Source organism: Theropithecus gelada, chromosome 5 (assembly GCF_003255815.1).
Source record: "Theropithecus gelada isolate Dixy chromosome 5, Tgel_1.0, whole genome shotgun sequence".
NCBI lineage: Eukaryota > Metazoa > Chordata > Mammalia > Primates > Cercopithecidae > Theropithecus > Theropithecus gelada.
In genome coordinates, this window is record NC_037672.1 from 155,604,984 (window position 1) to 155,630,602 (window position 25,619).

Here is a 25,619-nt window from a genome sequence, read left to right on the forward strand (position 1 = left end):
ACATTATATTAGCCACTTATTTTTAGTTTTAAAAACTCAGTCTAAAATTGTCCTACCCTTCGAGGTCAAAAGTCTAGCTTTTGCCTTATAAGCAAACCAGCATATATAACAAATACATCTATTCATTCTCCTACCTATCCCAGTGGCAACAAATATGATTTGGAGATGAATAGAAGAAAAGGTTAGACTTTCCCTTAGTATCTCTTGATCACCTTACAAAGTATATTGAAACTTTGTCTTGTATTAAAGAATCTGAGACCTTTCACATGAGAGCTGCCACTGTCAAAGCTACCACAAGAGGTGCTGCTGTCAAACACCTTTTTAGGACTAAGGTACGAGGTCATACCATGTTAAGCAGGCCCTCTACACACACACAAGATGACCTGCAAAGTACCCTACCCCAGGATAATATGAGATCCTGTATATATCAGCTGTGAAAGAAACTCGAACTTGAAATAATACACTTCCATATTAATCATAACAATCCTAAGCAGAAGACAAAAATTAAGACCACAAACCATATATCTGTTCTAACATAGAAGAAGAGAACAAAGGAAGAAGGGGCACAACACAGAAATTAAAAGAATTAGAAAATGTGATTGATTAAAACCAGATCAGGCCAGGCATAGTGGCTCACACCTGTAATCCCAGCACTTTGGGAGGCTGAGGCGGTTGAATCACAAGGTCAGGAGTTTGAGACCAACCTGGCCAACATAGTGAAACTCCGTCTCTACTAAAAATATAAAAATTAGCCAGGCATAGTGGCACACACCTGTAATCTCAGCTACTCAGGAGGCTGAGGCAGGAGAATTACTTGAACCCGGGGGATGGAGGTTGAGGCGTGCCAAGATCACACCACTACACTCCAGCCTGGGTGACAGAGTGATACTCCGTCTCAACCAAAAAAAAAAAGATCAAATACCATCAAGTATTTGTCTTCCAGGGGATGATGAATGGGATAAAGTATTTTTATATTTTCCTACTTTGCTCCTTTTTTAAAGTTTTAGACTTCTGGTGATTAATATAACTCACCAATGGCATTGTTGAAAAGTTGTATAGTGGTTTCCTAATGAATTTCAGAACAGTGAATAAAGTCTTAAGAAAATACTATCACATATTTGCAATTATTTCTCCAGGGATTTAGGAAGTAATAAGATTGAAAATCTTCCACCGCTTATATTCAAGGACCTGAAGGAGCTGTCACAATTGTAAGACTAATGTTAATTTTGCCACCTCATTTCTTTATTGCATTATTTTTTAAATTGTGGTCAAATATGCATAACATAAAATTAGCCATTTTTAAGTGTATAGTTGAGTAGCATTAGCTACATTCACATTGCTGCACAACCATCACCACCATCTACCTCCAGAAGTTTTTCATGTTGCAAAACTGAAACTCTAGCCACTAAACACTAACTTCCCACTCACTCTTCCCCCATCGCCTGGCTACCACCATTCTACTTTGTGTCTGTGTGAATTTGACTACTCTAGATACCTCATAGAAGTGAAATCATGGAATATTTATCTTTTTGTGACAGGCCTATTCTACTTAGCATACTGTCTTCAAGTTTCATTTCTGTTGTAGCAGAAATGAATTTCCTTCCTTCTTAAGACTGAACAATATTTCATTGTGTATATATATTGCAGTGTTTATCTATTCACCCATTAATGGACATTTGAGTTGCTTCCATCTTTTGGCTATTGTGGATAATGTTGCTATGAACCTGGGTATACAAATATCCGTTGAGCCTGCTTTCAATTTTTAGATATCTACTCTCAAAAGTAGAATTGCTGTTTCATACATTTCTATCATTTTATTTTTAATGTATGTTTCTTTCTGTTTTCCACATGAGTTTAACCATTTTACATTTCCACTAGTAGTATACTAGGGTTTCCGTTTCTCCACATCCTTCCCAACACTTGGTATCACTTGGTATTTTCTGTTTTTTTGAAAATAGGCATGCTAATGGATATGAAATGGTATCTCACTGTGGTTTTGTTTTGTGGTTCCCAGTGATTAGTGATGTTGAGTAACTTTTCATGTGCTTATTGGCCATTTGGATATCTTCTTGCAGAAAAATCTATTCAAGTCATTCACTCATTTTTCAATTGGATTGTTCAGTTTTTCTGTAGTTGTTAGATTGTTGGAGTTATATATTCTGGATGTTAACTTCTTTTCAGATACAGGTTTGCAAATATTTTCTCCCATTACATGGGCTGCCTTTTCACTCTATTATGGTGTCCTTTGATGCACAAAAGTTTTTAATTTATATATAGTCTAATTTTTAAATTTCTTCTTTTGTTACTTATGCTTTTGGTGTCATATCCAAAATGGCACCAATGTCATGAAGCTTTTCCTGTATGATTTCTTCTAAGAGTCTTGTAGTTTTTAGCTTTAACATTTAGGTCTTAAGTCCATTTTGAGTTAACTTATCTACATGGTGTAAGGTAAGGATCCAACTTCATTCTTTTGCATGTGGATGTCCAATTTTGTCAACACAATTTATTGAAAAGACTACTTTTTCCCCATTGAGTGTCCTTGGCACCCTTGTTGAAAATCATTTGATCATGTATCTGTGGGTTTATTCCTGAGCTCTCTATTCTATTCCATTAGTCTACATGTCTGCATTTCAGCCAGTACCACACCGATGGCTGTAGCTTTGTAGTATGTTTTGAAATTAAATAGTGTAAAATTCTCCAATTTTGTTCTTCTTTTTTCAAGATTGTTTGGCTATTTGGGCTCCCTGGGTTTTCCATATGAATTTTAGGATGGATTTTTATATTTCTGCAAAAAAAAAAAAAAAAAAAAAAGGCAATGGAATTTTGGCAGATTGCCTTGAATCTGTAGCTCACTTTGAGCAATACTGACATCTTAATATTAAGTCTTCTGATCTGTGAACATAGCATATCTTTCCCTTCATTGGTGTCTTCCTTATTTTCTTTCAGCAATGTTTTCACAGTTGCAATGGGTATTTATCTTTCACCTCTTTGGATTAAGTTTATTTAAGTATATTATTCTTTTGATGCTATTGTAAATGGAATTCTTTTCCTAATTTTCCTTTTGTGATTATTCATTTCGTATAGAAACACAACTGATTTTTGTGTTAATTTTGTACCTGGCAATGTTGATGAATGTTTTAGTTCAAGTGGATTTCTTTTTAGTTAAGTCTTTTGGATATTCTACATATAAGATTACATTATCTGTAAACAGAGACAATTTTTTTCTTCTTTTACAATTTGGATGCCTGCCTTTCATTTGTTTTTCTTGCCTAATTGTTCTGATTAGGACATCCAACATTATGTTGAATGAAAGTGGTGAAAGCAGGCATCCTTGTCTTGTTCCTGCTCTTAGGGGAAAGCTTTTGGTCTTTTACCATTGAGTGTGGGTTTTCATATGCATCCTTTATTATGTGAGGTAGTTTCTTTTCATTTCTAGTTTGCTGAGTCCACTTCATTTTTTTTCTACAACCCATTGGTCATTGTCATTCTTTCTCTCTTTCCTTCTTTCTGTAACCATGGCTGCCCCAGAAGTTCCTTCCATCCCCAGTGTAACTTATGGTCTAATCTTCAGTAAATATTTTTGTTTATTTCTTCTTTCTTTTCTTTTTTAATTTCATTTTTTTAGAGATGGGGGTCTCATTATGTTGCCCAGGCTGCTCGTATTGTACTTCAAGGCTCATGCCATTCTCCCACCTCGGCCTCCCAAAATGCTGGGATTACAGACATAAGCCACCACACCCAGTCTAAATATTTTAAAAAGAGAAATTTTCCTGAGAAGTTCCCTTTAATCAATGATTCTTGTTTCAAGGTGTTGTTTTTCAAAGATTCTGAAATTTTCTCCATTTAAATTTAGCTTTCAGTTCTCTTTAAGAAGGCAGGTGCTTGTAGTCCCAGTGACTTGAGAAGCTGAGGCAGGAGGATCCCTTGAGCCCAGGAGTTCAAGTACAGCCTGAGCAACATAACAAGTCCCCACTCTAAAAACTTAAAATATAAAAATAAATTCCCTTTGAAGTCTATTTTTCATTTCATGTTTCATGACTTAAGATTTATTGTAAAAGATATGATATATAATTCCATTAATTCAAATTTTGACTAAATGAGATTATTTCATTTCATTTTATTTAAACCATATCTGATCTTAGGCAAAATGGGAAATAGGTACGGCTCTTTCTGGGTCCACTACCTCTTCTCTGGTGACAGCCCTTTCTTGACAGCTCTGCCTTCATGCACATATTTTATTAGCTCTCACTCTATCACTCTCATAATCACAGAGTATTTACTACAAGCTGGGTACTGTTCTAAGTGTTCTATCTTAATTAATTCACTTAAATGTACAATCAACCCTGTGAGGCCAGTGCTATTGCTATCTCTTTATTTCACTGATGAAGAAAAATTGTATATATTTATCAGTACAACATGATGTTTTGAAATATGTGTACATTGTGGAATGCCTAAATTGGGCTAATTAACATATGCATCATCTCACATATTTATTTTTTGTGGCGAGAACATTTAACATCTACTCTCTTAGTAATTTTCAAGCATGTAATACATTGTTATTAGCTACAGTCAGCATGTTGCAAAATAGATGTCTTGAACTTATTCCTCCTTTCTAACTGAAATTTTTGTACCTTTTGACCAGTATATTCCAATCCTTCCCCACCTGCCTCTGGTAACCACATTCTACTCTCTACTTCCATGAGTTCAACTTTTTTAGATTCCACATATAAATGAGATCATGTGGTAATTGTCTTTCTATGCCTGACTTATTTCATGTAGTATAATGTCCTCTAGATTCATTCATGTTGTTGCAAATGACAGGATTTTCTGATTTTTTTAAGGCTGAATAGTATTCTATTATGTATGTATACATTTTTTTTAATCAAGTCATCCTTTGATGTACACCTGGGTTGAATCCATATCTTGGCTATTATGAATAATGTTGCAATGAATATGGGAGTATAGAAATCTCTTTAATATACTGATTTTATTTCCTTTGGATATATATCCAGTAGCAGAGTTTCTGGATCATGTGGTAGTTCAATTTTTGATTTTTGAGGAAACCCCATACTATTTTCTATAATGGTTGTACTAATTTATATTCCCACCACCGGTATGCAAGGGCAACCTTTTCTTCAAATCATCCTCAGCACTTATCTTTCATCTTTTTGATAAAAATTATGCTAAAAGGTGTGAGGTAATATTTCACTGTGGTTTCAGTTTGCATTTCTCTGTTGATTAGTGATGTTGAGCATTTTTTCATATACCTGTTAGTCATTTATATGTCTTCTTTTGAAAAATGTCTATTCAAGCCTTTTCCCTAATTTTTAACCAGCTTATTTGTTTTCTTGCTGAGTTATCTGAGTTCCTTACACATTTTGGATATTAACCACTTACCAGATATATGATTTGCAAATATGGTCCCCCATTACACAGGTTGTCTCTTCACTCTGTTGATTGTTTCCTTAGCTGTGCAGAGGCTTTTTAGTTTTATGTAATCCCATTCATCTATTTCACTTTTGTTGCCCATATTTTTGGGGCAATATCCAAAAAAATCATCACCCAGGTTAATGTCCTGGGGCTTTCCACCTATGTTTCCTTCTAGTCACTTTATCGTTTTACAGTTTAAGTCTTTAATCCATTATGAGTTATAGTATACTTTTGTTCATAAATACTTAAAAGTAACCCAAAATAAACAGATTCACTTGCTTTACTCATGTGGTTTTTAGAAATGACTTATTGCTGTTTTTTTAAAAAAATACAGGAATATTTCCTATAATCCAATCCAGAAAATTCAAGCAAACCAATTTGATTATCTTGTCAAACTCAAGTCTCTGTAAGTATTCACATATGGGGATAGTTTTATGATAAAATTGTTTTTTAAATACTAAAAATGTGTATTTTTATGTATTTCTTTCAAATCATAAGCTTTATTTCTAAAACATTAGTTTAGCTCTACAAAAACATATGAGTGCTTGCTGTACTATAAACAGACAACTACTGGTTTTATCTTCTATATTTGTAAATTTTAAAGTCACTAGGATCTTATGCTGATCGGTTTGCTTTGACCCTTCAAAAACATCTGTGCATATTCACTCTCTTAACACTGGGTATTTTATAATTTATTATAGGCATTTTTACCCCAAGATGGAATATTCTAGATTATATAAATCCTTACTTGTACCCACACACAAAAAAAGACAAAAATTCTGTTAGAGTCGAAGAATTGCCTTTAAAGAAAAGCCTCAGGGCTGGCTGAGTATAGTGGCTCACACCTGTAAACTCAGCACTTTGGGAGTCCGAGGTAGGAGCATTGCTTGAGACCAGGAGTTCAAGAATAATCTGGGCAACATAGGGAGACCCTGCCTCTACAAAAAAATAAAAATAAGCAAATTGGTTGAGTGTGGTGGCATGCACCTGTGGTCCTAGCTACTTGGGAGGCTGAGATGGTGACATTGCTTGAGCTGGGAGGTTGAGGCTGCAGTAAGCCATGTTCATACCACCACACTCTAGCCTCTGCAACAGAGGAAGAACTTGTCTCAAAAAAAAAAAAAAAAAAAGGTACGCTTCAGTTCATTTAATTTGAGTGTTCCCTCAGTAAAATGACATTTTATTAGAAAAAAATTTATTAATTAAAAATTACTAGGAGATTTTCAAGGATGTAAAACATTTCTGCTGTTGTAATATTGTATAAAAGAGAATGCTTGTGCATTTATTCCACACATATTTATCGAGCAGTTAAAATGCACAAAGCATTGTGCCATGATCTGTGAGGATCTAAAAAAAAAATCAAATAAGGAAGACAATATGTGTATAAATCGCACAATCAGAAGGAGGATGATTTGGGGAAGAGGGTGGGCTGAGTATAATTATTTTGTTCAGAATAAGTGTTAACTAAAAGCATTTTATTAAATTGCCCTTCATGAAAACTCAATTTATTAAACTATGTATAACACATGTTCTTTGATTATTAATTTGATATTTTTAGCAGCCTAGAAGGGATTGAAATTTCAAATATCCAACAAAGGATGTTTAGACCACTTATGAATCTCTCTCACATGTAAGTAGATATTTTTATTGTTTTTCATCATGATTTTAATGTTTGTTTCCATGTGTGTTATGATAATACATCCAATCTATTAATATTTTCTACTAATTTGCCAGCTATAAACTGAATGTTTGTGTTCCTCCAAAATTTATATATTGAAATCCTAACCCCAATGCAATGGTACAAGGAGATAGGGACTTTGGGAGGTGACTAGGTCATGAGAACAGAGCCTTTGTGAGTGGGATTAGTGCCCTTATAAAAGAGACTCTGGTCCAGGCCAGTGGCTCATGCCTCTAATCCCAGCACTTTGGGAAACTGAGGCGGGTGGGTCACCTGAGGTCAAGAGTTCAAGACCAGCCTGGCCAACATGGTGAAACCTCATCTCTACTAAAAATACAAAAATTAGCCAGGCGTGGTGGTGATTCCAGCTACTCGGGAGGCTGAGGCAGGAGAATCGCTTGACCCCTGGAGGCAGATGTTGCAGAGAGCCAAGATCGTGCCACTGCACTCCAGGCCAGGCAACAGAGTGAGACTCCATCTCAAAAAAAAAAAAAAAAAAAAAGAGACACTCTGGAGACCACCCTTGCCCCTCCACCTTCTGCACACAGAGAAAGAAGATGGCCATCTATGAAACATGTGGTCCCCTACCAGACACTGAATCTGCTGGCACCTTGATCTTTGTCTTCCCAGCCTCCAGAACTGTGAGAAATAAACATTTATTGTCTAAGTCACTCAGTCTATGGTATTGTTGTTACAGCAGCCAAATGGACTGAGATATGTCTAAACAATAATTAAAACTCTTAAACCTTTGATATTGGGTGAGATGATTTTAGTTTTCCACAGTCTGGTAGAATCTCATAGGAGATTTTTTGAATCTCAGGAAACATGAGTGTGAGGGGAATCTACTTGGTCTTATAAGTTCTCCTCAGCTCTAATGACTGTTCACAGATATTGATGTTTGCCTAATGAGCTAGTAATTTATGTATAGGGTATGTTAGTCCATTTTGCATTACTATAAAGGAATATCTGAGGCTGGGTGGTTTATAAAGAAGAGTTTATTTTGGCTCACAGTTCTGCAAATTGTTAAGAGAAGCATGGCACCAACCTCTAATTTTGGTGAGGTCATCAGGAAAGCTTTTAATCATGGCAGAGGACAAAGAGGGAGTAGGTGTGTGAAATGGCAAGAGAGATAGCCAGAGAGAGAAGAGGAGGTGCCAGCTCTTTTTAACAATCAGATCTCATGTGAAATAATAGGAGAACTCACTTATTACTGCAGGAAGGACACCACACCATTCATGAGGGATCTATCCCATGACCCAAACACCTCCTACTGGGCCCCATCTCCAACACTGAGAATCAACTTTTGACATGAGATTTGGAGTGGACAAATATCCAAACTATATCACATGGCACAAGTGCTACCAGATGAAGAGGAAGGAATTTATATAAGCAATATAAAATAATTACAAATAAATCAATGCTGCAAATGAAGGTAGTTAGGAAGAAATCTTTCTCAATGAAAATATCCCCAAATGTCAGGGCATGATTCAAGCAAGCATGCATGGATGAGATGGTAAACTTTGAAAAATCTTTTCTTCAAAGAGTATGTCTGGTTGTACCTGTGATTACATGCTTTAGAAACATTTTTTTAATTGAATGCAATTTTATAGCAGTTATTAGAATGATCCATGCCACAGAAATTTTCAATAATTTAGAAAATGTCAGCTACCATCAACTCTGTAATCTTGCTTGTATTTTAAGTCTAACACAGAACACTGCTTTTGTTTTCCATAATTCCTCAGAAAGATGGCTTATAAAAGATTCCTTGCTTGTACGCAACATAAAGCAATCTGACTAAATTAAACATAACAGAATTTATTGGTAGAAAATGGTATAACACAAAATCTGAGGAATAATTTATAGCCACTGGAATTATCCATCCAAGTGACATTCAATCAGATTCAGAGTTCCAGGAGAGAGAATCTACTTGATCGTGTCTAGGACACTTACCTACTCTGGGCTAGGGATTGCCTCCACTGAAGGTCCCACCATAACTTCTCAGAAAGGGGGAGTAATTCTCTCAAAAGAAATCAGACCACTTATTAGAAGAGTGATTGAGTGCTGGGCAGCCAAAGTAGCAAGCAAAGAGTTACTATAATTCTGTGGACAAAAGCAAAACTTCAGCCTAAGACACATAAAGCAAAGTAAAATATCAATCAACACTCCTTCTTTCCTCATGTTCTGCTCTCCTGTCCTTCATGGTTTACAGAATAAATGGATATAACCGAATGGAAATATCAGCAATTGACCTTGAACTTGACAGGACAAATTGTAATCAAGTTTTTATCTTTTCTTACTATAGCTCTTTATACACTAAAGATCATTTATATTTTTTGGCAGAACACATGGCTTTATAGGCAAATAGATCTAATTTGAAGTTCAATTTACATATTTAGTAGAAAATTTTCTAGCAAATAACTTGCCTCCATTGAAGATTCATCTCTTCCTATAATGATGCTAACACCTACCTCACGGAATTCACTTGAGAACTTATTTCTGATACTGAAGAAATGCTCAATAAAGGGTGTTGGTGTTGGTGGTAACACAGTAGTAATTATAAATTATTCACATGGCATATTTATCAACAATAGGAGCCTCTCTATTGATGAAAGAAGTCACTCAACAAACATTTATTGACCCCTTTATTCTGTACCAAAATCGTGTGAGAGATAGGCACGTTAGCAAGTAGTTACAGATAACATAACTTCTTTTATTTTTTCTTTTACTGTGGTACTTCCATGTTTAAAATCTTTAATGTTTGTTATTTTTATTAATTGACAAATACTAATTGCACATCTTCGTGGGGTACATAGTGATGTTTTGGTACATACAATGTATAGTGATCAGATCAGGATAAAGGATAATTCGCATATCCATCTTCTCAAACGTTTATCATTTATTTGTGTTCAGAACATTCAATATCCTCCTTCTAGCTATTTGAAACCATACATTATTGTTAACTATAGACATCCTACCATGATACAGAAGATGAGAACTTATTCTCCTTTCTAGTTGTAACTTTGAATTATTTAATAAATCTCCTGTCTCTTCCTTCTCCTTACTCTCCCCAGCCTGTAGTATCCTCTGATCTACTTTTAATTCTGTAAGATCAATATTTTTAGCTTCCATATATGAATGAGAACATGAGGTGTTTAACATTATTCCTGGTTTATTCCACTTAATGTGATGTCCTCCATTTCCCTCCTTGTTGCCACAATGACAGAATTTCATTCTTTTTTTAAAACTGAATATTCCGTTGTGTATATCTACCACATTTTTTTAATCCATTCATCTGTTCATCAACACCTGGGTTGATTCCATATCTTGGCTATTGTGAATAGTGCTGAAGTAGCATTGTTTGTATGGGGTAATTCCTGAGGTCTGTTGCCTCACACCAAGGAAATTAAGGACGTGGACACACAAGGAGTGAGGTTAAGAGCAGAGGTTTAATAGGGGAGATAAAGAGAAAAGCTCTGTCTCCTGCAGAGAGAGAGGGGCTCCTGAATAGGTCTTCCAGTTCTGTAGTGAAATGCACAGGGTTTTATGCAGTAGCTTCAGGAGGCCATGTTTGATTTACATAGGGCCCAAAAGATTGCTTGGACCAGTTGTGCCATTTGCATAGCATGCAAAGAAGCTGGCTGCCCCACCCTAATCTTTCATTATGCAGATGGGTTCTCTACCTGGCTGGCACCATGTTGTCTGCTTCTTTACGTACACGTGGTTGACAAAGAAAAGGAAAGATGGAGCCTCCATGTTGAACACACTTGGCCCCCAGGTAGCCTTTTCCTATTGGCACAGCCGCCAGCATTCACTTGTGCAAGCTTCTAGCTTGCTTTTCTATGTCTGCAGCTTGATTTTTCAGGATGCTCTTCGTTAGAAAATAAATTATTTGGGGGCTGCTTTTTATTAAAAGAGAAAGCTTACTGAGGACTCTCTTACCCTCACTAACTGCCTACATACTTTCTTTTTAGCTTCTGTATCAGTGCTGCAATAAACATGGGGGTGCAGATATGTCTTTGATATGATTTTCTTTTCTTTGAATAGATTCTCAGGAATGGGATTCCTGGATCATATGCTAGTTCTTTTTTTTTTTTTGGAGACAGTCTTGCTCTGTCGCCTAGCCTGGAGTGCAGTGGCGCGATCTCAGCTCACTGCAACCTCTGCCCCCACAGGTTTAAGTGATTCTCCTGCCTCAGCCTCCCAAGTAGCTGTGACTACAGGTGTGCACCACCATGCCGGCTAATTTTTTGTACTTTTAGTAGAGACAGTTTCACCGTGTTAACCAGGATGGTCTCAATCTGACTGTGTGATCTGCCCACCTCAGCCTCCCAAAGTGCTAGGATTACAGGCGTGAGCCACTGCCCCTGGCCCATATGCTAGTTCTATATGTAGTTTTCTGAGGAACCCCCATATTGTTCTCCATAGTGCCTATACTAATTTACATTCCCGCCAATAAGAGTTTCCTTTTCTCCAGATTCCCACCAGCATTTGTTACTTTTTGGTCTTTTTGATAATAGCCATCCATCCAACGTTGCAGTAAGATGATACCTCATTGTGGTTTTAATTCCCATTTCCTTGATTATGAGTGAGGTTAAGCATTTTTTCAACTATGGGTTGGCCGTTCGTATGTCTTCTTTTGAGAAATATCTGTTCAGATCATTTGCCTCTTTTTTAATCGGATTTTTTCTTTTCTTTTTTTTCTTTTTTCTTCTTTTCTTTTTTTTTTTTATTTTGTTGGTGTTGAAATAACATCATAACTTCAATAACAAAAAGCCACGGAAGCACAGAAGAGAAAACACTTAACTCTTCCCCTGAGGGTTAGAAAGCAATCACTTGCAGCACAATAGGGGCTGTGTACCTGCATTTACATATACTAAACATCGAAAGTACAATAAAGGTTTCTCTGGAGGGATTCATTCTCTTGATCGCATCTAACAGTTTGTATTCTAAGACATGTCTAACACTTGTTATATTTATTATGCCTATTTGCTACTCTCACCCACACATTCTTTAACAGTGAAATCAAGCTAATGATAATTGGATGTAAGTTTAAAGTTTGAGAATCCCTAATGTTTTAGTCCTCTCGGTTTCATCTTAAGACATTTTCTTTCTACCGATAAAATGTAGGAAATAAATATGAATGTAAGGTGACACTGAATTAAATGGAAAATCTTATTTTACCTTCTCTTTGTATACCAGATATTTTAAGAAATTCCAGTACTGTGGGTATGCACCACATGTTCGCAGCTGTAAACCAAACACTGATGGAATTTCATCTCTAGAGAATCTCTTGGCAAGCATTATTCAGAGAGTATTTGTCTGGGTTGTATCTGCAGTTACCTGCTTTGGAAACATTTTTGTCATTTGCATGCGACCTTATATCAGGTCTGAGAACAAGCTGTATGCCATGTCAATCATTTCTCTCTGCTGTGAGTATTTCCTGGTTAAAGGGGAATTGTAGTTTTGAAATATACAAAAGCATTATTATTAGAAAATAAGTTATGTGAGTGGTAGAATTATGGAATTTTACATTTTTCTCCTTTTTGCTTGTATGCTGTTTTCACATTTTCTTCAAAGAAAATAGAATTACTTTAGCAATAAGAAAAAATATGGTTTTTTAAACTAGGAAATTTAATCACCTTACACACATTAACAAAGCTTTCACTTATTAGTTCTCTCTCATACAGTGGCTCCAAAGGCACAATATTTTGTTGAAGCATCTAAAATCTTTTACTACAAATAAAATTGCAACCTCCTACGGTCACAATTTTACATGCAGACCTGTACTTACTTTTTTATTTGTATGTCCAGTTCACAGATATTGACTTAACAACTACATGTTTTCCTGATCTCTGAGCTACTAGAAGTTTTTTCCACTCTAACTGAAATGTGTAAATAAGAAAATGTTTTCAGGGAGTATTCATTTTTTCAAAAAGTTGTTGCAATGTAATGGCAAGGTATTATGTTAAATGAACACTGCGAAGAAAAATAAGGAAGAAACCAGTCCTCAGGATGTTTGCAGTGTAGGTCAAGTGGCCTAGAATTTATCCATGCTCCCTCAAGCAAGTAAAGCATCAATCTACATGCGGTTCTACTTTTGTATGTGTGCTGCCCCCATGTACTGTCCCCATCCTTATTTAAACTCTAATGTCTAAATGGGTTTTTTTTTTATTGCAAGCTATGTAAGAAACAGAACTCAGAAACCATTTACTATTTTGTATTGCTAGCTATAAAATTTTTAGTAAGTTCAATTTCCCTGGTGAAGCCTAGACTATAACTTCAGAGTTAAAGGCTTAGGGTCAGCCTTATGATTTATACAGTGATGTGATTTTAGGGATTTTGTGTAGAATGCTTGTGCAGTCCAAAAATCTCACCCACTTTCTGATATGTAACGTTTGCTTAAAAAGAAATACGCCAAGTAGTCTAAGAGAGCTAATTTCTGGGATTGGAGACCCTAAAAAGAGACAGGAAAAGATGTAAAATTGAAAAATAGAGGAAACAGTTTTGCTTAGACCAACTCTGGTAAGTAATTTAAGCCCCTTAACATTGTACTGACGGCAAAGCAGTTCATAATTATTCATATCTCTTAAATTATAGGCTTCAAAATTCAGTCATAACTCTATCACAGGAACTTGTGAATTACTTTCTCCAAAATTTTATGTGATGCCTTGAGCTTGTTGCATTGGTTGAATTTCAGTGGAAGAGCTGAACCAAATTATGTCATCCTCATCTAGGTCCCTAACTGAATGCTCTACGTGATTGCATTTTGTTCATTTATTCAGCACTTCTACATGATGGGTCTAGAACAGAGAATACAATAGACAAGATCTCTGCTCTTAAAGACTTGCACTTGAAAGGAAAATGAAGACATGATTGCATAATTAATTGTAGAGAGTACCTTTGAGAGTGGTTACCAAAGAGAGTCTATGAATAGATCCTCATCTGTAAATGAATTCTTAGGAGAATAAAAATTACCTCTACCTGAGAGAGAAGAAACTTGGCTATTTTTTCTAGCATTAAAAATATTATTGCTTATTGATGATTTTATGATACCTATTTATTTCTCTAAATTTGTGAAACTGTGACTCCTCTAGGTGCCGACTGCTTAATGGGAATATATTTATTCGTGATCGGAGGCTTTGACCTAAAGTTTCGTGGAGAATACAATAAGCATGCGCAGCTGTGGATGGAGAGTACTCACTGTCAGCTTGTAGGATCTTTGGCCATTCTGTCCACAGAAGTATCAGTTTTACTGTTAACATTTCTGACACTGGAAAAATACATCTGCATTGTCTATCCTTTTAGATGTGTGAGACCTGGAAAATGCAGAACAATTACAGTTCTGATTCTCATTTGGATTACTGGGTTTATAGTGGCTTTCATTCCATTGAGCAATAAGGAATTTTTCAAAAACTACTATGGCACCAATGGAGTATGCTTCCCTCTTCATTCAGAAGATACAGAAAGTATTGGAGCCCAGATTTATTCAGTGGCAATTTTCCTTGGTAAGAAACTAAGAAACTAATATTCACAACTTTTTATTTCAAATATTCCAACCAGCTGTTAGTAAGAATGAGGGTGAATTCTATCAGAATCCCCAGCAAGGATTTTCCTCCCCAAATTATACTGTTACGTAAATTCCAACCTGACACAGCTTAATAAAAGACACTAAACACCTTTATTTCATGTATTCACCCTAAACATGCTAAGTAACATATGTTTTGGCTCTTTGCTTTATAATATGAACATAATGGTATTTATTATCTTTTCAAATTCATGTGTGTAGCAACACACATCTCTGGCTTGGGAGTGTACATACAACTGTTCTAAACCAGCAATGTAAAAATATTCTCAGAGTACAGCAAAAAGTAACTGGATTAGAAAAAAAATCACTAGGCCAGGCACAATGGCTTATGCTATAATCTCAGTGCTTTGGGAGGCCAAGGTGGGAGGATCACTTGAGGCCAGGAGTTGAGACCAGCCTGGGCAACAAAGCAAGACCCCATCTCTATAAAATTACTTTTTAAAAAATTAGCTGGTGTGAGGCCAGGTGCAGTGGCTCATACCTGTAACCCCAGCACTTTCGGAGGCCGAGGCGGGCTGATCACAATGTCAGGAGTTCAAGACCAGCCTGACCAATATGGTAAAACCCCGTCTCTACTTAAAATACAAAATTTAGCCAGACATGGTGGTACACACCTGCAGTCCCAGCTACTTGGGAGGCTGAGGCAGGAGGATTGCTTGAGCCCAGGAGTTTGAGGCTGCAGTGAGCTATGAATGTACTACTGCATTTCAGTCGGTGACAAAGCAAGAACCCATCTCTAAAAAAATTAAAAATAAAACATCACTAATACTAGAAAGCTTAAAAACCCAAGATATTCATTGAATTACTATAATTTCAATATCTCATTTTAAAAGTAAACATTTTCGCATTCTTCACTACTTCCACAAAGCCTCATCTCAAAAAAATTCATGATTTTTGTGGACTTTAGTAATTCTTTATGAAGAAAAAACCCACACATTATAGTCTTTGTATCTTTAGTAATAACATCTTTGTATCTTTAGTAATAAAAATGTTTTATCTATGTTTGTTCATTTTGAAAAAATATTTCTATACATTAATAATACTGTTTGTATTCCAAATAGGTATTAATTTGGCCGCATTTATCATCATAGTTTTTTCCTATGGAAGCATGTTTTATAGTGTTCATCAAAGTGCCATAACAGCAACTGAAATACAGAATCGAGTTAAAAAAGAGATGATCCTTGCCAAACGTTTTTTCTTTATAGTATTTACTGATGCATTATGCTGGATACCCATTTTTGTAGTGAAATTTCTTTCACTGCTTCAGGTAGAAATACCAGGTACAATATTTTTTTTCTCTCCTTAAAGAAATAATAAATCTGTTTGTGCAGTGTTCTTTTAAGGAAGACAATAAGAATTCTTAACACTAAACAATTTAAAGAATTGTACATCAGAGCCGGGCACAGTGGCTCATGCCTGTAATCCCAGCACTCTGGGAGGCCAAGACGGGCAGATCACTTGAGGTCAGGAGTTTGAGGCCAGCCTGGCCAACATGGGGAAAAACCATCTCTACTAAAAATACAAAAATTAGCTGGGCATGGTAGTGCACTGCTGTAGTCCCAGCTACTCAGGAGGCTAAGGCATGAGAATTGCTTGAACTCGGGAGGCAGAGGTTGCAGTGAGCCGAGATTACGCCTCTAGCCTGGGTGACAGAGCCCCCCCGCAAAAAAATTGTAAGACATAGTTGTAGGTACTTTTGGCTATGTTCATCAATATAACATTTACTGGGAAAGAACTATTTTTTTCCATAAATGCCTAATAATACAATTACTATGAGAACAAAGAAGCAATGAGTGACCAAAACAAATTAAATACAGTGTTGAAATTCTAATCATCACATGCTTAAGGTGACTAGAAAGGAAAACAGGCCGAAACAATTCTCAAATAATTACTGCATTTTTTTCAGAATGTAAGAAAATTTTCTTCCTGTAATACATGCAATTTAGTGAAGATCATGTCAGAGTGTGAGAAATAATAGAAGCAAACATTCTTGGCATTTAAAAAGAATGTAGGCTGGTATGGTGGCTCACGCCTGTAATCTGGTACTTTGAGAGGCCAGTGTGGGAGGATCACTTGAGCCCAGGAGTTCGAAGCTGCAGTGAGCCGTGATTGTACCACTGCACTCTAGTCTGGGTGACAGAGCAAGATCTTGTCTCAAAAAAATAAAAATAATAAAAAAAAAAAAACAATGTACATTACATCCATTAGGATGACTACTATTTTGAAAAAACACACATACAAAAAAAAAAAAAAAACCTGTTGGTAAAGATGTGGAGAAATTGGAATCCTTGTGAATCGCTGGTAGAAAAATAAAATGGTACAGCTGCTATGGAAGACAATATGGCAGTTACCGTCCAATTTAAACATAGAGTTACCATCCAATGTGGAAATTCTCCTAAGAAAAAACCAAAACAATTGAAAGCAGGGACTCAAACAGATATCTGTACACCCATGTTGATAGCAGCATTATTCACAATAGCCAAAAGTTAGAAGCAACACAAATGTCCATAGATTAGGTAAATGGATAAACAAAATGTGGTACATACGCACAATGGATTAGTATTTAGTCTTGTAAAGGAAGGAAATTTTGACAAATGCTGCAATATAGATGAACCTTGAAGATACTGTGCTAAGTGAAATAAGTTAGACACAAAAGGACAAATATTTTATTTCACTTACATGACATTTCTGATATAGTCAGATTCATAGAACATAGAACGGTGTTTTCTAGGGGTTGGGGTAAGGGAGAATGGAGAGTGATTGTTTAACAGGCATTGAGTTTCCATTTGGGAGATGAAATCATTCTGGAGATGGATAGTAGTTATGGTACAACAATGTGAACGTACTTAGTGCCACTGAGCTGTCCACTTAAAAATGGTTACATGGTATATTTTATGTTATGCATATTTTACCACAATGAAAAGTGCATATATCCTGTTAGATATATATATATATATATAAAAATATGTATATTTATATATATAAAATGCAGTTTATATTCACATTTTAAAATTTTCATGTAGCAGGGTGCAGTGGCTCACACCTGCAATCCTAGCACTTTGGGAGGCTGAGGTGGGCAGATCACTTGCAGTCAGGAGTTGGAGACCAGTCTGGCCAACATGATGAAACCCCATCTCTACTAAAAACACAAAAATTTAGCTGGGCATGGTGGCATGCACTTGTAGTCCCAGCTACTTGGAAGGCTGAGGCATGAGAATGCTTGAACCTGGGAGGCAGAGGCTGCAGTGAGTGGAGATTGCGCCACTGCAGTACAACCTGGGTGATAGAGGGAGACTCTGTCTCAGGAAAAAAAAAAAAAAAAACAATTGTATGTATTGATACATAATTTTAATTGTGTTCTGTACTATGGATGACGGTGATAGTATCTTACATTTTATGAACAACAAAAAGAAGGCCAAGAGGGGAGGACTGCTTGAACCCAGGAGATTGAAACCAACCTGGACAACATAGGGAGACCCTGAGACCGCAACTCTTCAAAAAATAAAAAAATAAAAAATTAGCCGGGCATGGTGGCACATGCCTGTAGTCCCAGCTGCTCAAGAGGGTGAGGTACAAGGATCACTTGGGCCCAGGAGGCCGAGACTGCAGTGAGCCATGTTCACACCACTGCACTCCAGCCTGAGCAACAGCATGAGACCCTGTCTCAAAAACAAAAACATAAAAACAAAGCGTAATGACAGCATCAACTAAATTATAATAAAATCAGAGTATTTTGGTATTTGTATGTATACTAGAGTGATTTTTAAGATGGGTTTAGCCAAAGTTATTTTTTACAGAAATAAATATCTCGTCAAAAGCCAAAAAAATGCACACTTTGTTTTAAAATCAAGTGGCAAAAAGAAATCTATTAAATAAAAGCGTACATATTCTGACAGATACAATATGCACTATTAAAATACTTGAAAAGTCTTTTAATTATTAGGCACTTAAATCTATGACTTAAATACTAAACAATATGTTTTTTTCCTAAAATATAATCATAATATGTAATCACTTTGTGAAAAATATTTCTACCTAAAGGAATATTTTTGCTGATGTATTCAAGAAGAGCTACTTAGCAAAGAATGCCATTCTGTTTCAGCACTAGCATTCCCCTCACACGCTGGCACTCTGGAAAGATATACTGGAAACAAATAGAGACTTGGTATTTAATTATGTGACCTCAAAGGAAAAAAATTAAAACTCAAAAAGGGGTTGGAATGAAAGAAACAAGGAAATTGGGTTTCTAGACCTTATAAACATTTATAAACACTAAAACTGTTCCATTTTTCTTTTCTAGGTACCATAACCTCTTGGGTAGTGATTTTTATTCTGCCCATCAACAGTGCTTTGAACCCAATTCTCTATACTCTGACCACAAGACCATTCAAAGAAATGATTCATCAGTTTTGGTATAACTACAGACAAAGAAGATCTATGGACAGCAAAGGTCAGAAAACATATGCTCCATCATTCATCTGGGTGGAAATGTGGCCACTGCAGGAGATGCCACCTGAGTTAATGAAGCCGGACCTTTTCACATACCCCTGTGAAATGTCACTGATTTCTCAATCAACAAGACTCAATTCCTATTCATGACTGACTCTGAAACTCATTTCTTCACAGAGAATACTGTGGGGGTGCTTCATGAGGGATTTACTGGTATGAAATGAATACCACAAAATTAATTTATAATAATGGCTAAGATAAATAGTTTACAAGGACATGAGGAAAAATAAAAAGGACTAATGCTCTTACAAAGGGAAGTAATTATATCAATTACATATATATATAAGTAGACATTTTACATAAGAAATTAAGAGAAATCTACTTCAGTAACATTCATTCATTTTTCTAATATGCATTTATTGAGTACCCACTACTATGTGCATAGCATTGCAATAAATTCCTAGAAGTAGACAGTGCAGAGCCTTTCAATCTGTAGATTGTGTTTAATTACAAAAGACTATACAAAGTCCATCTGCAGTTCCTAAAGCAGAGCTTTGCCTGTCATGTGCATCAGCAAGAATCATAGGCACTTTTAAATAAAGGTTTAAAGTTTTGGAATACTCATTGTAATTGCATCATATAAAATGTCTGTTTGCAAAATAATATTCTGTTTTAAGAATCCATCTTACCTCTCTTTAAGTCCCTATACATTTGAAAGCCAACACAACATATTTATTACTATGAAAAAAGATGCTTTGCTAGAAACACAAAAACAGCACTTTTTTTGGCACTTCCTGGCCAATTTTCTCTTTGCTTTAAATGAACATCATCAAATGAGATTGAAATAGGAGAGTATGAGTACTGCAGAGAAGTGGATCAGAAAAGCTAGGATGAGGATAAACATTTAGATGAGTGGAAACTCCTGAAATAAATCCTCATATGGTCAGTTAACTGATTTTCAACAAGGATGCCAAGACAAACATAAAAAGGCTTTGCAACAAACTGCGCTGTTTTAAGAACAGACTTAAGTGGTTTAATTCACCCACTTTAGATGGGTGAATGTTATGGTATGTGAAATATCTCAATAAAGCAGTTAAAAGGAAAAAGAGCTAGAATGCCCTGATTCAGGAACTTAATTTCAGGAAGGGAAGTCAATGTACATAGGTACATGTTTCACTTTAAGCAGAAAATCGTTCTTCAAGAAATGACTTTACCTTCTCTTTAAACTGCCAGCACGTAAGATACTAACTTTTTAACTAGTTGTTCTTCTCTAGTCTCTAAGTTATTAGAATTTTTTGCTTTCATAATTTAAAACCTTTAAGTAGAGAAGAAAATGTTTTCAGATAGTTTCAAATACACCAAAAACATCTGAAACACAAAAATACTGGAATCAAACCATAATGCACTTATCAAATATATAGTTGTATAGATTTATTTTGAAAATAAATTATCTGAAATTTAACTCTATTAAAAATGGATTGCTTTGGGTTTTTTTTCTCTGCTTGGAATAATCTCAGTAAGCTTTCTACATGAAGAACATGGTATAATTTCAATGTAACTCAGAACATAATAGAAAACTATAGTTCTGCTTATAATATTCAATAATATAACTACTGATAGTTCTATAATAAATAAAATAGCCAGGTGCAGTGAAATGTAACTGTAGTCCCAGCTACATGAGAGGCTGTGTCCAATCTGGGCAACCTAGTGGGACAGTCTCTAAAATATAAATAAATAAAATAGGCTACAATTTTTAAATTTGAAAATAGCCTACAAAAAGTAAATAATAAGAAAGCTTATGCAAAATGAAAACAGGCCAAGTGCAGTGGCTCACACCTATCATCTCAGTGTTTGGGAGGCCAAGGCAGGAAGATCATTGAGGCCAGGAGTTCAAGACCAGCCTAAACAACAGTGAGACCCAAAATTAAAAAATAAATTAGCTGGGCATGGTGGCACATACCTATAGTCCTAGTCAATAGGGAGGCTGAGGTGGCAGAACTGCTTGAGCCCAGGATTTGGAGGCTGCAGTGTTCTGTGATTGTGCCACTGCACTCTAGCTTAGGCAACAGAGCAAGACCTTGTCTCTAAAAAAATTTTTTTTAATTCTTTGGGTTTTGTTTTGTTTTTGGTTTTGGTTTTTTTGAGACAGCCTTGCTATGTCGCCCAGACTGGAGTGCAGTAGTGCAATCTCGGCTCACTGCAACCTCTGCCTCTCAGGTTCAAGCAATTCTCCTGTCTCAGCCTCCCAGTAACTGGGGCTACAGGCACACGCCATCACGCCTGGCTAAATTTTTGTATTCTGAGTAGAGACAGGGTTTCACATGTTGGCCAGGCTGGTCTCTAACTCCTGACCTTGTGATCCACCCACCTCGGCCTCCTAAAGTGCTGGGATTACAGATGTGATGCCACCGTGCCCGGCCTAATTCTTTCTTAAGATTATTTTAGGATTAATTCCTTAGAAGTCCTATTACTACTAATTCCAAGTAATAGAATAGGAAATTTTATTTCTACTATTTATTTATTTATTTATTTATTTATTTATTTCTGACATGGAGTCTTGCTCTGTCACACAGGCTGGAGTGCAGTGGCGCAATTTCAGCTCACTACAACCTACGCCTCCCAGGTTCAAGCAATTCTCCTGCCTCAGCCTCCCAAGTAGCTGGGATTACAGGTGCATGCCGCCACGCCCGGGTAATTTTTGTATTTTTAGTAGAGATGGGGTTTCACCATTTTGGCCATGCTGGTTTCAAACTCATGACGTCATGATCAGCCTGCCTCGGCCTCCAAAACCAAAGTTCTGGGATTACAGATGTGAGCCACTGTGCCTGGCCTTTTTCTTTCTTTCTTTCTTTTTTAAGATGGAGTCTCTCTCGTCACCCAGGCTGGAGTGCAGTGGCGTGATGTCGGCTCACTGCAGGCTGGAGTGCAGTGGCCTGATCTCAGCTCACTGCCCCCTCCGCCTGCAGGGTTCAAGTGATTCTCCTGCCTCAGATTCCCAAATAGCTGGGATTGCAGGCAACCACCACTATGCCTCGCTAATTTTTGTATTTTTAGTAGAGACGCGGTTTCACCATGTTAGCCAGGCCGATCTCGAACTCCTGACCTCAGGTGATCCACCCACCTCAGCCTCCCAAAGTGCTGGGATTACAGGCGTGAGCCACTGCACCCAGCCAAATATTTTTATTAAAAAGAATAACTAAGAAAGAATAAAAGCAATACTCATGGATAGAAGAAATTTAGTCCAACAAAAATCATGGTCTTAACCTGTTTAAGAGTCTTAGAAATACATTAAATTTACGAAGTACACATCTGAAACTTCCTTTGGCATTTAACATATTTTTAAACAACTTTCTAGAGGCCATTTGACTTCCTGTCTTCTCAACCCACTCACTCTTCCACCCTCCACCTCCTGAAATAGAGTAACTTCAATTTAATTTGATAAGTAATTATTAACATACTACATAACTATCTCCTTAGATACTTCCATAGAAAATGCAACAGAAGCACTCAATTAACTACGATTTGTATCAAGGTTTGCTTAGAAATGTAGCTTATGGACCATGATCTAGGTCAAATCAATCCTCTAAATCAAGTGAGCCTAAGTTGTTTTAAAAATTTAAAGTTTGTATCAGGAAAACCTCAACTTTTATTTTTTACACCTTTTAAGAGTACTAATTCATCATACTAACACATCATCTCTCTTAAATGACTGGGTAAACCTTGGCAATTTAGACATGGATAAAGTAGAAGGCAAAGAGCAAAGTGGAAGGAATACACAGCTGGAATTGTAAAGCCATGCATTTTACTCGACAAACTGTCAAGTGAATTGCTCTAGGTAAGAGACCTCAAAAATACAAAAAGTGGTTTAATTTTTATAAAATTGCTCCTCTTTCAGAGAAAATCTTTCACTGGAAGCCTCATTCACTCGTTTTAAGCCTTTTCCTTATCTACAGACTAGGGCAATCTCATCCACTTTAATATGGCCTCAAACACTATGGATATAGTGATGATGCCCATATTTTTGCCTTTGGCTTGTTCTCTCCCCTAAACTGCCCACTTGTGTATACCACTGCCCGCTTGTGTATACCACTGCCCACTTGACATTTCCACCTGAGTATCTCACTGGCTTTTTAATGTCATCATTATGCATGAATCTAGAATCTGACGTCTGATTCTTCTCCTATAGACCTTGTCTTGCTGAATTGCACCCGATGGCTCAAGCTCGAAATCTGGGAGTCATCCTTGACTCTCCCTTCTCCTTTATCCACAATATCAAATCACCCAGTCCTCCCTTGATTCTACTGCATATACATCTCTTAAATCCATCCAGTCTCTTCATCCCAATTCCCAGTACCTTAGTTTGGGTCAACATTATGTCTCATTGGGATATTTGCAATAACCTTTTAACAAACCTCCATACCTCCAATTCTAATTTGGTCAGTTGATCTTTATAGGTTTTTAGAGCTTACCAAAAAATAAAAATAAAAATAATCTCAGGAAAAAAATTGAGTGTTATACAGTTACTAGCACAAATATTCTGCTTTTGGATGTTGTATTACTTTGGGTTTGCCATAGAAACAGAGAGAGATTCTAAGGAATTGTCTCACATGATTATGGAGACTGGTAACTCTAAACATCTGCAGGGCCGATGTCCCAACTGAAAGGCACAGAGGCTGCTTAGAACCAGGAAGAGCCAGTGCCAATTCAAAGGCTGTCAGGAAGAGTTGATGTTGGAGGCCAGGCCTTCAGGCGGATTTCTCCCTTGCTGGGGGAGGGTCAGCCCTTTGTTCTATTCAGGCCTTCTAGGGATAGGATGGTCACAAGGCACACTAGGAAGGGCAGTCCGCTTTACTCAGTCCACTGATTTACATGTTGGGTTCATCCAAAAACATCCTGACTGAAAAAGTGAGAACATTATCTAAACAAATATCTAGGGATCTGTAGCCCAGTCAAGTTGAAACATAAAATTAACCATCACACATGGGGAGAGTAAATAATATGATAAGCCTGAGTATTAGTAAGTCTAGCTAGGTGGCTAGGTGTGGTGTAGACAAGCATACCAGTTTTGGTGTCAAGACTCACAGGCATATTTTATCTCAGCCTGTTTCGGTAAACAGTAATGACACTTTCCTCAAAGAACTGATATGATTACATGAAAAAAGCTTTTTTTTTTTTTGAAACAGAGTTTTGTTCTTGTTGCCCAGGCTGGAGTACAGTGGCGCAATCTCAGCTCACTGCAACCACCACCTCCTGGGTCCAAGCGATTCTTCCGCCTCAGCCTCCGGAGAAGCTGGGATTACAGGCACCCGCCACCATGCTCGACTAATGTTTTTGTATTTTTAGTAGAGATGGGGTTTCATCATGTTGGCCAGGCTGGTCTCAAACTCCTGACCTCAGGTGATCCACCCGCCACGGACTGCCGAAGTGCAGGGATTACAGGCGTGATCCATGCCCCACCATAAAGCTCTTAACATAGTACCTGGCACATCTTTCAAACTCAGAATTTTTGAAACGAAACACATTTTTTTTAATGTTAAGTATTTCATCTTACTGACTTTAGTCTCTTGAGGCTTTAAAAAATTTACATCAGCTGGACGCAGTGGCTCACGCCTGTAATCCCAGCACTTTGAGAGGCCGAGGCAAATGGATCACCTGAGGTCAGGGGTTCAAGAGCAGCCTGGCCAATATGGTGAAATCCCGTCTCTACTAAAAATACAAAAATCAGCCAGACGTGCTGGCGCACACCTGTAATCCCAGCTAGTAGGGAGGCTGAGGCAGGAGAATCGCTTGAACTGGGAAGCAGAAGTTGCAGTGAGCCAAGATCACACCACTGCACTTCAGCCTAGGCAACAAAGCAAGAATTTGTCTCAAAAAAAATTTATATCATTCCTTTGGGGTTTGCATAGGGCTGGTAATGGGCTACTTACTAAGTTAAAAACAAATTCTTAAGTCTTTGAGAAAATACTTATGCTTTCAGCTCTTCCCCAACCTCTCCAATGAAGCAAATAGAAATATAAAAAGGTCTAACTATAAACTCCTAAAAAGTGCCCATAGAAAGCTCACTACCTGAAACCAGCAGTTGTCCTAAGTTGACTATAACTCAATAGAATTAGAAATCAGTAACATGTTTTTGCTTTTCTTACAGGGAAAGACAGATTCAGTTTTATCATGGAGTTAATCAAATAAATCTGTAGTGGAGGAAATACAATTTCTCCTCAAGCCTCACAAGCTCATAGTTGGGACAGATTCCTATAACAAAAGACAGATTAACAAGAGAAAAACAAGTAATTTTATTAATATATACAGTATATATCACACAGGAGAAAACTCAATGAAAAGGTAAAACACAGGTAGTGGCTTAGAACTCTGGATTATATAGCATCTTCCACAAAGAATACATTTCAGAGAAGTGTGACAGACAAAGGAAAGCAGTTTTAGGCTTCCAGAGGCAGAAACTGTGGGAAGGTAAACGTATGG

At 36.8% G+C, this 25,619-nt stretch overlaps 1 protein-coding gene across 10 annotated transcripts in view; it reads left to right on the forward strand.

The window, feature by feature from the left end:
- RXFP1 (relaxin family peptide receptor 1) overlaps positions 1–20,606 on the forward strand; it is a 124,688-nt gene extending 104,082 nt beyond the window's left edge. For 5 of the 10 annotated variants that reach the window (XM_025385031.1, XM_025385030.1, XM_025385029.1 and 2 more), the window contains 7 exons: positions 1,137–1,208; positions 5,765–5,836; positions 6,989–7,060; positions 12,308–12,537; positions 14,203–14,613; positions 15,755–15,973; positions 18,994–20,606. In XM_025385031.1, coding sequence (XP_025240816.1) covers positions 1,137–1,208; positions 5,765–5,836; positions 6,989–7,060; positions 12,308–12,537; positions 14,203–14,613; positions 15,755–15,973; positions 18,994–19,292 — 1,375 coding nt within the window. In that variant the 3' untranslated portion in view covers positions 19,293–20,606. Of the gene's footprint in view, positions 1–1,136; positions 1,209–5,764; positions 5,837–6,988; positions 7,061–12,307; positions 12,538–13,705; positions 14,092–14,202; positions 14,614–15,754; positions 15,974–18,993 lie in introns of those variants that run through there. The other 5 variants (XM_025385033.1, XM_025385028.1, XM_025385032.1 and 2 more) reach the window with 3 other exon arrangements.
- The last annotated feature ends 5,013 nt before the right edge of the window (positions 20,607–25,619 follow it).